Source organism: Corvus moneduloides, chromosome 3, assembly GCF_009650955.1.
Source record: "Corvus moneduloides isolate bCorMon1 chromosome 3, bCorMon1.pri, whole genome shotgun sequence".
In the NCBI taxonomy this organism is placed as follows: domain Eukaryota; kingdom Metazoa; phylum Chordata; class Aves; order Passeriformes; family Corvidae; genus Corvus; species Corvus moneduloides.
In genome coordinates, this window is record NC_045478.1 from 20,376,311 (window position 1) to 20,393,829 (window position 17,519).

Below are 17,519 nucleotides of genomic sequence, written 5' to 3' on the forward strand. Positions count from 1 at the left end.
TTCTGCATTTCATAAGGGAACTACATTGTCAATCAGAGGTAGGTGAGTGGAAGAAAGAACAGAAACTGTACATGTCAGTGGCATCCTAAGGTCACAGTTAATTCACTCAACTGCTACTTGGAACAGATAACAAGTAAAAAGATACAGTGTATTTTTCCCACCTTCCTCTATTTAGTTTACGGTTGCAGAATGATAGGTCCGCTGAAATTGTAAATAACATTTTTTATGTTTTATACCTACCTTTTTTTTGTTCATAAACTTCAAAATGCACCTTCCAATGAGAATTTTCATCATAAAACCCTATAGAACTGAAATACAATTTTCATACACATTTTGCATTTATGTTAAAGTTATTAAACAAAAATAATTATCTTTTATTGAAAGTTGATCTTCTTCACAAGCATGAGGAAGAATTTGATCATTAGTATGCTCTTTGAATACCATTTCTTTGTACACTTAACAGAAAAGCATTATTCATTATTAAGAACTTAATATACACATTTTTAGACACACATACATATATATGTATAAATATATAAAACTTCATTTTGGGAAAGTACAAAACCAACTGCCTAAATCTAGAGTTGGAAAGTTAATTCATTGCTTATGTTTTTCAGCCAAACCAAAGAATGAAAACAAATTTCAAAGTGGCCTAAAATGAGAATGCTTTGGTTTACCCTGAAAAATGACTTCTGGATTCATCAAGCTCTTAAATATTACTTTAAAAAATCCCCCAAAAAATCTGAAACAAAATTTCTAAGTGAAAGTTCCAAATATTTCATTCCAAATTGTCTTCTGTCCAGGAAATACTTATGAATAATTTTAATGCATAAAAAATGCATTTCAGTGAAATAATTAAAACATTGCCATATTTTAAAAAATTACTAAATTTGATTATTAAGTTTATACCTGGTCGGTTAAATAAACACTTAAAAATTAACTCCCTGCATCCTTCTACCCAAAGAATTCTTTATATTTAGATCAGTGTCTTGCTAGAGCATTGTATTGTGTCTGCATGGCCAAGCTTTGGTAGCAGGGGTGGCTTTGTAAGAAGCTGCCAGAAGCTTCCTCCATGTCTGGCAGAGGCAATTCCTGGCTGCTCCAAAGACGGACATGCTGCTGTCAAGGCTGAGCCAATCAGGAATGGTGGTAACACCTCTGTGATAACACATTTAAGAACTAAAAATAAAGTTATTGCACAGTTGCAATTGTGGCCAGAGTAGAGCAGGGTGAGAACAACTCTGCAGACACCAAGGTCAGCGCAGCAGGAGGGGGAGGAGGTGCTCCAGGCACTGGAGCTGAGATTCCTCTGCAGCCCATGGTGAGGACCATAGTGAAGCAGCTGTGCCCCTGCAGCCCATGGAGGTCCATAGTGGAGCAGAAATCCAGATCCTCCTGCAGACTGCAGCCCTATGCCAAACCAGCTGGATGACTAGAGGAGGCTGTGAACCCATGGGAAGTCCATGGCAAGAAGAGCCCACACTGGAGCAGCCTGTCCTTGAAGGACTGCACCTTGGCAGAGGGACCCATGCTGCAGCAGTTTGGGGAGGACTGCTGCCCATCACATTGAAGAAATTCATTGAGAACTATCTCCTGTGGGAGGGACTCCACAATGGAGCAGGGGAAGGACCCCTCTCCCTCAGCAGTATGAGAAACAACAGATGATGAACTGACCATAACCCCATTCCCTGTCTCCTTGCACTGCTGGGAGAGGAGTCAGAGCTGGGAAGAAGGGAGGGGTGGGGGGAAGGTGTTTTTATTTTACTTCTCATTATTCTGCTCTGATTTTGTTAGCAATAAATTTAATTCATATCTCGAATTCTAGTCTGTTTAGACTGGGATGGTATTTGGTGAGTGATATCTCCCGGTCCTTATCTCAACCCATGAACCCCTCATTGTATTTTCTTTCCCCTGCCCAGTTTCAGAGGCTTTAGTGAGTGCCTGGCATCCAGCCATCATCAACCCACTAAAAGCATTTAACCTTCAAAATGAATCCCAGTATTATAAATTGTTCTAGAATCTCAGCTGAGGAATTCATCCACCTACGTTTCTCCCCATGTATCCAATGACTGCTATTCTCACTAAATATACAGTAACAAACATTGGACCTTAAATACATTCCTGTTAGGTTGAATAGAAAAAATTTCCTGAAGCAGAGATCAAAATACCTTCCTTTTATTTGTTGACTTATCTTTAACAATTCATTAAGATGTTAAGAGGTACTGCCTTTCGTGGCCTGTCTAGTCTTGAGAAGGCAACAGTTAAAAAGAAAACCAAATGTTAAGAATATTCTTCTATGCCTTCTGAAAATAAGTTTAGAGATCGAGGCATAGGTCCAAGAGAAAGAACAATGAGTAGATGCTAATTTCATATATCACTAGCTTTCTAATAAAGAAAAATAACACTGTCAAAGATAATAAAAGATAGATAGAAAATAAGATCAATGCTAAAAAAAAAAAAATTGAAGAAATTTTTAAGTGATATTAGGAAATAATGTCCAAAAATGAAATACCACCCAGCTTCAACTATCTTATATTCTAATGAGGCCTTATGTTCTAATGAGGCTTTATGTTCAAATACGGCCTTGTATTCAGTCTTCACCTTCATTAGCACGAGGCATAACAAAAAATTTTGACCCATTTTGGTTTCCTCATAAACCTGAATACCTCTGTTTGTGCTTAACTCATCCTTAATATTGAGCTTGCTGGCTCAGTAGAATGAATCTCCAAGACTGATGAAACTAAGGTGAGTACAGCTGTAGGGATGAAGAACATCAGCTGTGGATACAACCATGCTGTGCAGCTTGGTGCAATCTCACATCATGCCCACCAGCTTGCTCAGACTAGGCTGGGTTACCCTTGTTGTACCACCCTTGGGGACAACTGGAGTCAACAAAAACCCCCAGAAATATACCTATGGAGGAGGTATCACATACAATTTCACATCAAACCATCTTTGTTTGGCATGTAAGTGAAACTGTTAAAAGCCCTCATCAAATTGATGCCATGTGCTCCAGATGGTCCTGAATGCAGGCAGCCAGGATGTGATATCTGGACACAGCCTGTGTTTGCAGAGCACGTGGTTTTACGCCAAGAATGTTTCAATTGCTGAATGTCTGGAGTTCATTCCAATCCTGCCAGGGTATACAGAACCAGTTAGAAATGGACTGAACATAAACCAGAAGATTTTTCAACACAGCAGAATGTGAATTATAAGTCAACTTTTATGAAAGAAAGTGGGAAAATGCATTCCAATTAAGATTTTAATGAATTTTGGCTCTTAAGGGGGATTTTTTTTTGAAACTGGCACAATGCAAACTAACCCTATTCCATCGGGTTTTATTTAATTTTATTTACCTATTTTCATCACACATCATGAGCTGAACCCACTGCTCTGTTTCATCATTGCTGCTTGTCTGACTCCACATATTATATATGAGCAGAACTCACAGCATTAGTCAGATTATTGCAGAAGGTCTCACAAAATGAAAAATTGCATCACGATGAAAACATGTGATTGCTAACTGGATAATTCTGCAACGCAAAACAGTACTTTATTGTTTGATATTTAAACAATCAGGATTTCCAACACTATATACAGTAAATCACTTGTACATACGGTGAGGTTAAATTTCAAAATCCATTCATGTTTACAATCTACAGCATCTAGATTCCACAAACTCATAAAGGATCTTTAGTAATCAAAAATGGGAATAACAAAGAGAAAGATGTAAACACATGAAAGCTTGTAAACTTTATCCACATATAGCATCTGAAGATTCTCTGAAGTATTTTCAATCTATCTGATGCATCCACTGTACAACAAGTAAACCTGACTGATATGATTCCTTTCCAAACTCAGGACATTCCGTTACATATCTCTAAGGATAGGACCCTACATTTATTTGACTGTAAGTCCACAGCACTCTTTGCCCTAAATAAACTGTTAATACTATTACAGCATGTATATAAAAATATTACACACCTAGAAACTAACAGTAAATCACCAACTGTTGTACAGTGAGAGAGTACAAGGTACTACATCTTAACCCAGTTTCAAAAGGAAAACACAAGAAAAACGATCCTGCATTAAATTACATTAAGAAAAAAAAATAATCAAACCAGCCTGAAACAGGCTTATAGAATATTACTCAGAAGCTTCAACATCAATAATTCTTTTCATAATCAGGGAGATTATCAGCAATGTTGCTAATACGCTGTATGATCTGGTATATGGGTAGGAAAAAAGTCCTGTCTTTGGAAGTGAAATAATTTCCCATAGGATAAAAATTACTCTGTGGCTAATTGTATCACTTTACTCTTTATACAGTTTATAACTGTTTGCATTTACTTTTTCTAATTCTTTCTGGCACAGAACTTTTTCCCTCTGCAATTAACTTCAGCAAAAGCTTTGGAGGTGGGAAAAAAATGTAACCTTTGTTAGAATGGAAGATAGAATCCATAGAAAAAATTTAAAAGGCCAAACTTGATGATGATTCATTTGAATTAGCAAAACTTGCTCTAATACTGTTGTGGAGGATGTGCTTAGGAAAAACTCAGGATATTCTTTACTGTGATTTTTAATACATTGGACATTAGTCTTCTGCACTGAGTGATCAGTTAATTTTTATTTCAGAAATGTAAAGTTATGGTCTTGAATTGAGTTTCTGTGTATGTTTCAGTGAACTTGTTCAGGAAAGTCTTACTGAAGAGTGATCTAGAATAACTTAATTTGAAATTTATAAACACAGTGATCACAGCTGAGAGGTCAAAACTATAAGAATATTTATAAGCATTGCTGCTACAGAAGTGCTTCTGTGGAATAATGAAATGAAATCCTATTGAAATGTTCATCTTATTTCAAAAATGAAAAAAAGATTAAGCGCAAATGCTGTCACCTGATACTTCAGTCAGTACCAAAAAAATCACTTATCTGATGCTTTTAAAAATTAAATAGTACAAATATAGACAACTAATTACTTTATTTAGATAGCACAAAAATTATAGAGATCTGAAAAAGAAGCAACTGCTTTATTCTGTTATGCTTCTACCTTTGGAACTAAAAAATAGTACTATATTCAAACAAAGTAAGGTTAGAAACATGATTTTACAGTGATTTTACAGATTTTACATATAAAAGGCATTAAATTTCATGAAAATTATCACAAATTATCAGTCATTTTAGTTCTTAAGTCATTAAGGAGAATTTTATTTACATAAGTTCAGGTATTTTAGTCAAGTACAGAAACCAGTACAATCCCTGATAAGAAACTGCTTTTTTATCAGGTAAATTATTTATTTTCAAATGTTACTGCACAATAAATCTTTTTTTTGTTTTTTTAAAATTCAGTATATTTGATTGAATCAGCAACAAATCTCACTGTTTAACTAAGAGGCAATGTTAAAGCCAGCAAATCAGTTTCACTGTTATTAGCACCTCATGTAATAAAAGTCCATTGCTGATTTATCCACATTTTGAATATACAGATGTTCAGTCCAAAACTTAGCTTGAGATAAATCTGTATGAGTCTGATCTCTCCATCATGTTTAACATTTCCTCTCATTTTATTAAACATAAATATTTTTTCAGATATTCTTTTATATGTAAATACATTTGTATTTTGGTATTAATGTCTGTGTATTAATATATATTTATATTATATAAATGGAGAAAGAATGCACATATTTGCAAAACACTTCTTCTTTTCCCTTAAATAATATTACCAAATTGCTTTCTGTTGCATTAAAACACTAGAATCTTACACCAGAAATATTGCCCCAATGTCACCTGTGAGATAAATTAACATATTCTCTTACTTAATATTAATTTCCAGTTATGTATGATACTAGAAAAGCAACGCTGTGAATAGCCTTTGTTATTGTCTTCCTCCTATACTGAGTAACAGCACCAGTTTGAGATTTGTGAGATCATATATCTAAAAAAAAAAGATTTGCAGTATAAGAACGTCTAGTACTTCCAAAATTTTTCTGAAAATCTTTTGATACTTTTCAGAAATACTCATTTCCTAGAAGAAACAAGCAAACAAAAAGCTCGATGCTATTTTCTGTTGCACAGAAATTCAGTAACCAGAAGGGAGTGCTGTAAGCCACATATCACAAAAAGCATTTCTATCTCAGATCTCTGGTCTTTAGCACCTGCAGCACTACATGAATTCCAGACTCACTCAGGCTAGAAGGGACCTCAGGAGCACACTGGGACCAGCCTGAACACATCCTTAAAGCAAGGCTGAGAGCCTCTTTTTCACACCAGGAGCAGCTGATACTACGTAGACTATTTCCTTCATACCTCGCCAGGTGTGACAATGTCTTCATTCCATTCACTGATCCAGCCAGGAACATCTCATATGGGCTTGCTCTGATACAACAGTGCCTCTGGTTATAACCACTACTGATTTTGGAGTTTCCTCGGACAAAAGATTACAAGATCTTAAGTACGTTTGGAGGAGACATTTTCAAATTTGAGGTAAAAAGCTGACCCCATAAAATTGTTGCTGCACTTGTTACTCTACAAATAAATACAGATCAAGAAAAACTACTCACAATGTACAAAACTCTGAATGTAAGTATTCTATATGCAAACTCACTACTAACCTTGATTAAAAGTACTATGCCCTAAGAGGGCAGGAGATAGCTTTACTTGTCAGAGATTAATTTCTTGAATTACTTCCCTTAGACCTGAATGCTTATATTAATTTTATTATTATTTTCCTGCATATTTTCTTGGTATTGTTTATTATACTGTGTATTTAAGGAACATATTACTGTTCTGTATACAGTAATACAATTGACATAAAAACACCTTCCCTTTCTCACTGCAGAAACAATGTTATAAAAAGAGCAAGCACTGTACACAGGAAACTTGAAACAGTGTTTCCAGTAGGATACAGGCATAGACAATCCATTCAATATTCACTGTGTATCAGATGAAAACAGGTATTCACTTCAAGTAAAAAAAGGACCCCCTGAAGAAAATGCAGAGGTCGCACTGTCTGCGACCTACTAAAGCACAAGTCTAAACATGTTGTCAAGCAAATGTGCTTAATCTCCACTCCAGCAAACCAGGAAAATAACCTGATGAGTTCAAAAGATCATGTCAGTGGCTTTGAGACCTTTAAGGAGCAGGACATACACTGAGAATCACAGTCTGTGTTTTTTTGAAGGAAACGTTACATGAAATGGGTAGATTTACACTAGGAAAAACAGGATACACGTAGAAGCTTTGAAAGACAACATATATTAAAACATGTAAAAGAATTCCTCAAGAAAATAAAAAACTAATCCCCATGTCCATGTCCACCAGAGAAAAGAATATGACTTTGCTTTTGATCATCTAAGACCCTTAGTTCATGTTGCAAGGCACTTCCCACCCATATGCAATGGTTCTACTTTTCCTCACTGAAGAGACCCTTTGTTTTCCAGACCAGTTCTCAACCGTGTCAAGTTCGGTCTCAGGTCTGAAAAGGTCTCCCAAAGGCTCCTTTTACTAGATAAATGTCAATGTAATACTTAACCAGGAGAGACTATACTGATTTAGATGTCGTTTTATCTTCACCATAATAAACACTAGAAATCACTCTCTGCAGGCACCTAGGCACAGTTAGTCATACCACATAGCAGTGAGTCACTGTGTGGGAAAAAAAATACTTGGTTTGTATTTTTTCTATCCTCTGCATTATTAAAGTACATGAATAGATTTTCTGTGTCAGACTTATGTTTTTGCAAGTAACTTTAAATATTTTGTTTATAACATAACTGTCGTACTGAAGTAAAAAATGATTCCTGAAACTATTAATAACTACAGTACTACATAAGTAAATAGCATAAGTTACCTGCTTGGTCTTTAAATATTTTTGATATGACGACAGGCACTTTGTGCTCAGCACCACCCTGTAAGAGAGACATATTAACCATGAGATCTCAAGACTGAAGAGGTGATACTGAAATTTAAAAGAAGAAAAGAGGAGTTACCCATACCTTTATGCTTAAGCCCAAGCCGCCAACTGGTTGTCTACGAAGTGTAACAGTTCTGTGCTTTAAAAAATTGCAAAAAAAAATAAATTTAGGTGAAATTACAATATCTGAATGAGCATAGATGTTCCTAGGCTCTCACTTACTTTAAAAAAATAATTCTCAAAAGTAGTCTAGAATCTGAGTGATCAAGTTCAGTTCTGAAGTATCATTCAGCATTGATTTATAGGCACTCAATTAATTCCTTATCACAGAGAGCAGAACTTGGGAGTTGTATATTCAGACTTTAGTATGCTTTTCTATCTCTGAAGTGGTATTTTCTCTGAACAGAAATTTGTACATACTTTTACTTTGACAAGGGAAAATTATATGAAGAGCTCAGAGACGTGCATTTTCATAGCTATCATGTATGCATGATATTCGTTCTAATTTTTCAATCAAGAATAAAAACGTTTTCTAGTCTACATCTTCAGATCTATATGTATTTTTTTTGCAGCACATCCTGAAAGACTTTTAGTGATAGTCTGCTTCAAAGGTTTAATTTTTGTATTTCAGATTTAAGTGCATAAGGAAGATAAACATTTATCAATATTTTTCTAGAGAAACCTATCATGCATTTAACAGTATTCTGAATTTGACATTTCAATAATGTGTAACTCATGGTGCCTGACAACATAATAGCACTTCATCTTTTGACAATAATTATACAGTTGATGGGAACTTTTTTTGGAATATGGTGAACAGTAGTGGATAGAATGCCATCTTTACAGTAATTCCTGAACATATAATTATTTCTTCTTTTTCTGTACATTAAAAATAGTATATAAGATTACTCCTACATGAATAATTTCTGCTTGGGTATTTTAAAATTTCACTGATTCAGATAATACAAATTTTTATTTCAGTAGTCAAGACTATAATCTTATATTAACAAGTTATTTTAATATATATAGCTCTTCTTTTTGTAACACTCATCATGCTAGACATATGTTCATATTGACTCAGGGGAAAGCAAAACACAATAAATCCTGAATTTCAGTTTCATTTTCAGTGGATAAGAAAATCCATATGGTAAAAAAAAAAATAGGAATGGTTTTGTACATTTTCAAAATTCCTTATGTTCCCATAAACACTGTACTACACTAGTCCATGTTAAAAATGGAAAACTACTGCATTATGAACATGGTACCTGACATATCAAAAGGTTTATATGATTGAATTTCAGCTGATGTAATTCAGTTTCTTTGAAATCTGTGCTAATTCAAATTGTTTCATGTTTTTTTTTTTTCTTCATTTGGAACTGCATCAAAACTTTTGATCAAAATTATCACTCTCACTGAAAAAGTTCAGATCTGATCTGAATTAGAATACTTCCCTAAAATTCAGTGACTCATTCCCAAGAGATGTCTTCCAGGACACTAACTGCTGCATACTTAATTCTTAATGTTTCTTACTTAATCTTTTACTCCACCTAAACTTACACCTTGAAAATATATTATCCTAATATAGTCCATCATCATGTGGAGATGGTGGAATAAATATTTTGACAGTTTAGTTTGCTTCAGCATGATCAGACAACAAACAGAAAGCTGCTACATGGATAGCTTTAGCCATTTTATAAAAAATGCAAATAGAGTACTACTTATTGGCATCTTACACTCTCAACTAGAACAAATAAGCATTTTCATATGGTTGATAGGTAGCCCTATGAAGCAATCTATTCGCATAATATTGTAATAATCTTGATATTCCTATTTTAATAGTTCATAGCTTACTACAGAGATTCAATTATTCCTATTAAAAGAAGATATTAAACTCATACTTAAATGTTTCCTACCTACCAGTCTAGTAAGGGCTACATTTAAAAAATGCAAAAACTTTCTTCTTTTCAAGAGGTTCAAATTGCAAAATAAAATGCTAAAAGCTGAGTATTTTGATTAGGGAGGTAGTGTACAATTTGGAGAAGGAAAACTATTAAGAAAAGCATCACTTTTTTGCCCTGTTTGACTTTTCTAAGGAAACATTAACAGCTTCTGTCAGAAAAAGAACAGTCGTCTCAGTAGACTTTAGGTCTGAATCAGTCCTGAATTTGTTATGCAAGGACAAAATTTCATTACTATGAAATTTGGACAGAAACCCACAGTAGCTTTGCAAGCAACTATGAAAGAAAATTCTATCCTGAAACATCTTGCCAAAACTGAACTGCAATATTTGTGGGGAAAAAAACAAACCTATCTTTTTGTGACATTAATGTCATGCACATATGCAGCTGAAAACCCAGTGTGTATGTCTCAGTCAAACAGACAAACAACTTATTTCATTTTTCAGTTGCCTGAAGGCTAGATATAATTTTTCTTTCCAGACAAATTTATTTATGGTTTTAGAGTAAAGTGAGACAGACATCTATATCAGTCTTAAAAAAATAAAATTAAAGTGTTATAGTTGACTGTGTAATTTTATTTCATTATAGGCAAGGAAAACTCTTTAGACAGTCTCACTAATTATCAATCAGAACAGCAAAGCTGAAATTAATTTTTTTTAAATTAACCCTTTTTTTTGCTTTTTAACTAGCATTTTGTTTTGTTTTGTTCAATAGTATCTACAGTTTCTTAAAACTCTTTATTCTCATGGGTTCCAAAGTATTCAATGTGTACTCTATAACAATCACTCATTACAGGTGTGCTACCAAGCAGAAGCAATTATGTACCCACCATGGCACACATGGCCTGTTTTGTTCCCTGTTTCTAGGAGATTAAAGTAGTACCCCGCATAAAACTTCAGGATGCATTTGAATAGACAGAATGTAACTAATAAAACTGTAATTGGCAGGACACCAATACAAAAATATTCCTATCTTTTTGAGAACTTTTATCATTGCAAGCTGTCAACTGGTGAGGCAGAAAATTTCAGGAACTCCCAAGAGTGATGCCAGACAGGGAATATTTTGAAAAGCAGATACAACATAAAATTTTAACCATGTAAGAAGTAGACACCATTCAAAAAAACACTATGTCAACAACTGTATAGAGAAGAGACTACTTGATAACAGGTGCAGTGCCTGCTTATCACAGCTAAAACAAGTAATACAGCTGAAAAAAATTCTATACTTTTATTAGTTGCAAACTGAATGACACTTTCAAATGTAATGGAGAGAACTATATGGCCAAATACCCATCTTTTAGGTATGAGATAGCTCTACACAGAAGACTTGCTAGATTCTGTTAAAAAACAATGACTCAATAGAAAATTTTATCTCTGGAAAGATCTTTTATGTCTTGGTATTTGTTCATATGAAGTAACATGACTGGAGCTTAATGGGCAACAGGAGAAGGCAATCACAGGGCTTATTTCTGTTGCTGTGTTTAAGGAAGATTTTATATCCACCTTCCAATGCCTACCCAATATGTCATTATTACCAGATTGCTAACACCAGGACTGGCACTTGTGGGAAAGGATCTCTCATTATAAAAAAATATTATATCTATCTATCTATCTATCTATCTATCTGAATAATGTATTATGGGGATTTCAGAAAGAGATTCGGCTTGAAGCACTCCAAACTCATTGATATAAAGAGACATTTTTGAATAAAGACTCTGTATGTACAATAACTTACTTTTCTGTTCCAGTCTGCATGAAAATATTAATGAATACATATGTTATTTTCAAGCATCAGACTGAAGTACATAGCAGAAAAGGCTGGAGCACTTGACATAGACCATGTTCTTCAGGTTTTGTAGAAACTGTTCTAAGAAACAAGCCCATTCACAATGGCTAGAACAGGTTGGAAGAGACAGATCACCAATGCTTTAATTTTGTTCTTTTCCCTTCTACTTATCAGTAGGACTGCTGTGATGACTTCACCGGTGTCCTCCTGGACTTCCCTGTCCCCATGCCACATAGCAAGGAGGTTGAGTGGAGAATCCGTGCTGACTTCTCTCCTGTGTGGGCATCTTTCCTGCTGCACCACCTGGATGCTGACAGCATTAAATTCGGTGGGAGTGACTCTTAGGGTAGGACCATAGTTACGAGCTGGGCAGAGCTGCAAAGGTCACACCTCTTCGTGTTCCCAAGGATGGCCTTGGGGGTAACTAAGCTGACCACTGCCCCCAAGTGATGGTGTCAGTTACTTCCTCTCCATCTTCTGATTCCACAGAACAGCATTACAAGGTTAAATTCCTGTTACCAACTCCACTTGTTACCCTGAGTCCATGTCCATGGGCTAAGAGTAGTTGGGCTAAGCTCTTCAGTTATTGAGGGGTGCTATGTGCCTTAGACTATTTCAGACAGATATTGGTGAAAATGGGTCAACCGATACCAGTAACGTTCATAACAATGGCCACGGCAACAAATTCTATTGAATGTAGGGGCATCAACAGGTTCAGTATCATGACACATCATCAAAATTACCAATTAAGACAAAAATCACTGGTCTTGACTCAAGGGGACTGGTCACCATTACTTAACCCAGAAAAGGAACGTGTATAAATTATATGTGTTCAATAAATAGCCATGACCAAACGTGCCTTGGTACCTGAGCGTATCTGGTTCCCACACTCAAACCACAACAGACTATTAAGTTAATGGATAGAAGACTAGTCCTTAAACATAAAAAGTGGATAAATAGGAACATAGAAAAATGTAAACAACGAAATCGTTCATTGCTGCATTGTTTACAAGATTTTTCTTTTTTTTAAAATTTATTCCTACTTCTACAGTTGAACCTGGTATTTATTGGAAGGAGTAGTCTCCGAAGTTCTCCTTACTTGTGGAAAGTAAGATGCCAAATTAACTACAGATACTACCTAGCAGGTTTGCAATAGAAAATAAAAGCAGAGTTTGCCACCCAGGCCCTTGGGAAACATACAGGGGAAAGGGAAAAACAAAACAAGAAAGTGCAATAATAAGACTTAAAAGAGAAGCCTGCAACCTGCAGGCTTGCAAGGATGCATGGGAAGAAACAGCCTGATACCTGAAAGGGTAAAAAGATAGTTTGTCCTGGCTTCACTTGGGATGGAGTTAGCTTGCTTCTTAGAACTTAACGTATCAGCCATATGTTAATTTTCTTAGCAACTCTTGAAGATACCACAAGAACTTTATGAGATAGGAAATGACTGAAGAAACAGACCTTGTAAGAATGTGACACCCAGTAAAATGTATCACGAAATGCAGACATCCTGCTGGTTGTTACATATCCCCAAAGAACAAAAAAGGATGTGGTGAACAAGGATATGTTGAAATTCTTGGGGAAATTTTCTCCTCAAGATGGGGAGTTCCCATGATGAGGATTTTCTTGGCTCACACCCTCCACCTCCCCAGACCTTGAGCTCCCTCAGCAAATTGCTCAACACATATTTAGCACTTTGCCAAATAGAGATTTCCACTGCCACTCATACAACCCTCACTTCTCACTCATTGTCAGCAAAATTCCACCTACCCAGTGACTGCAGGTTGCTGTGTACCTGCTGGCTGACTTTACTTGTACAAATAAGGATTTAGAAGTACAGTAGGAACTGCTCTTGCCAAAATTATTTCCAGATGGAATTCAGATGAAACATCATATTGAGGAAAGCGGTATGTGCAGGATGCTAACAAGAGACAGTGCTGGACTATGGTTAATCACAAGGTCTGGCAATATAGGCATCTACACGACATGGCTAGAACCACCCAGCCTCATGCTAATATGTGAAGATATATAATATACCACACAGCACACCAGAAGAACTGCAATGCCAACACCTAGGACTGGAACAGAGATTCCTTCTTCCAGTAGGTGTCAGTCAGGATCAAAGAATACTTGACTAGAAGCCAGAAAGCACCGAGTTTTGACTGCTGCTTCCTTAATCACTGCTGTTACTACCTATGTATGTCCTGAGTAGACGTAAATCATAAAAAATGAGTGCTGCATGAGGAAAATGTAAATGTCACACAGTCACAGTCTGACTGAACATGTCACGTCTGCATTTCCACAAATCCATAATACTGTTCTCTCAGGGAACTATAACCACAAGCATCTTCTAATTAACCAGGTAAACAAACAAAGAATTGAAGCATTGAAAAATAATGAAATGGCTTTTCTATAAAACTACACTGTGGGTGGGTCTGAATTAAAGTACTTTATTACAAGTAGGATTTGCTATACTTCTGGTTATAATGTCTGGTTTTCAGGAAAATCTTTTTGTTCATAGTTGCCTGTATAAACTTTAGTTCCAAGGTTGGATCATTTTTAATAGACTTATATATTCTTAGAAATAGTTGCATTGTTTAAAAAGACAGTGTAACGCATAAAGTGGAAAAAATTAGTGAGATACTGTAAATGTGAGTAAAGAAAACTGCAAGGAAGAGAGGGAAAGTCACAAATTAGTCCTCCATGGTAACACTTGATGCCTCATTCTCCCCTTCCATGAAGTGAAGGCAAGATATACTGAGGAACAGGTAGACAAAAATCAGAAGGTTATCTTGAATGGGAGAGTTTTGAAGCTTAACTTCTTGTCTTACACAGGATCACACCTTTTCCCAAAAAGACAGGAAGAAGGCAGTAAAAATTGATAGAGGCATGCCAGTTGCTGTTCAGTTTTGTGTAAAGTCAAAGCAGATATTTTAATGTGCTAGCAAATCTTTTAATGTAAAGTCAAAGCAGATCTCTTAATGTCCTAGCAAATCTTTTAATGTTGCTAACAAAGACCTGTGACATCTGCAGATTAAATGTAATAACATTTTTATCAGTTTAAATTATCTTATTATAAATGCTATATTATCTTACAAATGTAGATAAAAGTTGGTGGGTTTTTGTTTGTTTGTGTGGTTTTTTGTGGGTTATTTTGGGGGTTTTTTGAAGGGAAAGTGGATTTTTTGGTACATTTTTGTGGAGTTTTTTGGACTAAAATGAAGTCACTTATTTTATTTACAAAGCTGGCCAAGCTAAGGGAGGATTATACAACAAAAAAAAACCAAAAACAAAACAACAAAAAGCCCCAAGCAATTGTTCTCACATTTGTACAAAGAAAAAGCATTAGAGGCAACAGTCACAACTTGCAACAAAGGAAATCCCAACTGAGCATAACAATAGGAAAGAACTCCACATAGTTAGGCATTAAGAGCTGCCCAGAGAGCTGGTAGCATCTCCATCCTTGGAGATATTCTAAACATGAATGGACAAAGGCCTCAGCAGCTTGGAAGCTATTACCACTTTCAACAGTGGGTTAAATTAGATAATCTCAAGAGGTCCCTTTCAACATAAATTACTATAGGATCTATTCCAGTTAAGATGACTGACAAACCCCATGGTGTTTTATTCCTCTGAGGAGGGTAATCATATTAATGTGTCTGAATGAAACACAATCAGTCTCAGTATGACTTCAGAATAATCCTCAGGTTCTCCTCCACTGAGTTGTAAAATATTCAGTTTGGGACAGGAGCTTTTTTGGCAAGTGGTGAGAAGTAAGAAGACCCCAGACTCTTCTCAGATACAAATTACATCAATGCAGATCATTTACAAATATGGATTTCCAGAGTCACTAAAAACATATATAGGACCCTGAGCCAACATATGATAGTACTTTTCCCACTAAAATTTAGCTGATTTCTTCCAATTTAGAAGGCATCCCATAACAACAAATTATAGCTAAATGCCGCCAGAATACAGCTTTTCTTTGAGTAATTCCATCTGCATTCAACTTTGCACAGCATTTCACAAGTTGGCTATAGTGAAGATGAACAACAGAGGTTGAACCCATCAATATCCCACATACGGAAACTGGAAAGCCTCACACTTCCATCACGGTCAGACAGTTTGCTCCTAACTGTTGAAAGTTTTAAACTGCTACAAGACCTCTCACAATGTCTAAGTTACAATTTACCAGTCCTGACACTCTGTCATAGCTTCAAGTGTAATAGATTTATTGAAATTTCAATTAAAGGACACATATATTTATGTATATGTGTGGCTTATCAATGTTATGCTGCCTTTTATCTTGTTGGTATGAGTGCTCACCCTTAGTTGGACTCTTTCCACATTTCAGGACGAGATTGTTTTTCAGGGATATTCATGGTGTCCTTTGCATTCTTCTGTTCTATTTATCAGCCTTTTTATTCAAGCTACTTATTCTTTTTATCTTTAATAATAAAGGTTTTTTGTCATGCTGAGAAATACTCATATTTATTCTGTGATGCAAACTTCTAACTGTTCTCAGAGTGACAGCAACACAAGCATATGATCTGTCATAATAAAGGTCCTAAGGAATTACTTGATAGCTATCTTCTAAATATCTAGGTCAGCTTTCCAGGGCACAGAAAACAAATAACAAATGGTTAAATAATGTATTTTCTCGATACAAGTGATCTTAGTTTCAAAAGGAAGACTCTTAATCATTCACTTGATGCTTCAGCTTTTTTAAAAAAACAGTTTTGGACTGAAATGCCACACCAGCAATGGTAGAACAGGCATTGGGCATATTGCAATATTAGCAGTTAGTGAGACATAAATTTTCTTGGGTTAAAAAAAAACCCAAAAAACTTCTAGATTTTTTTGCAGATCTGTTCCCTAGAGGTTTTCTAAAATAACATTCTTCTGTGTCCTTATTAGTGTCTGAGTTATAAAGAAAAAGCCATAGCAATCTCATCAGGAATTCAAACAGTATTTTCAGGCACTCTTTCTATTTTTTTAATCAACAAAACAACTAATCTTGCTATTTTTCTTCCTTAATCACCTACTTTGCTTCATTCTAAGACACAGTTTGTGAAGCTGGACAACTGAGTATCCAGCATGCAAAGGTTTTTGTTATACTGATTCTATTAGACTCAAATAAGCCTCTGAGGAGTCCTCTTCCAATCAAGATGCTATCAGCCTGCATTAGAAACCTCTTTGCCTGACCCCTGACCAATTCAAAAACAATTCAGCTCTATGAGAAGGACCAATTTTGAAAAAAATCCAGATGCTTTTCTATTCTTTGTCTTACAAAAATAAAATAAAGAATAAAAGAAAGAAAATGCTTATGAAAAGAGCAGAGGCGTAAAACTGTGGACTGACAACAGGAGAAGGATGAAGCAATACACATAGATGACAAATAAAGCATATTAAGGATGAGGTACTGTATGTAAGAAATTAATTTTAGTGGGTAAAGTGAGAAAGAGTTAAAGTAAAATAATACCTTAATGAAGTATAAAATTTAAAACTCAATCCTTTCCAGTTTCTTCTTCAACTAAAATTGATCTCTCCCTGTGTGTCATACAATTAATTTATTTCTGTGAGTATTGTTAAACTTTAAAGCTGGGGAAAAATATCTTCTGTTAAAAATATATGGCAGATAGGGGAAACTGTTTATTCATTTTCAATTCACCATTTCTGTCAATACTTTTGTGCTTGGATTCTATGAGTGTGCACCAATTGAGAGAATCACAGAATGGGTCAGGTTAGAAAGAACCACAGTGGGTCATCTGGTCCAACCTCCCTGCTCAAGCTGCATCATCCCAGAGCACACTGCACAAGACTGTGTCCAGACGGTTCTTGAATATCTCCAGTGAAGGAGACTC

At 35.5% G+C, this 17,519-nt stretch overlaps 1 protein-coding gene across 1 annotated transcript in view; it reads right to left on the bottom strand.

Moving 5' to 3' along the window:
- SNTG2 (syntrophin gamma 2) overlaps positions 1-17,519 on the bottom strand; it is a 151,495-nt gene that overhangs the window by 111,831 nt on the left and 22,145 nt on the right. Inside the window, exons 3-4 of the mRNA XM_032101399.1 lie at positions 7,995-8,051; positions 7,850-7,907 (exon numbers count right to left, since the gene is read on the bottom strand). Of these exons, the coding sequence (XP_031957290.1) occupies positions 7,850-7,907; positions 7,995-8,051 (115 nt within the window). The remainder of the gene's footprint in view (positions 1-7,849; positions 7,908-7,994; positions 8,052-17,519) is intronic.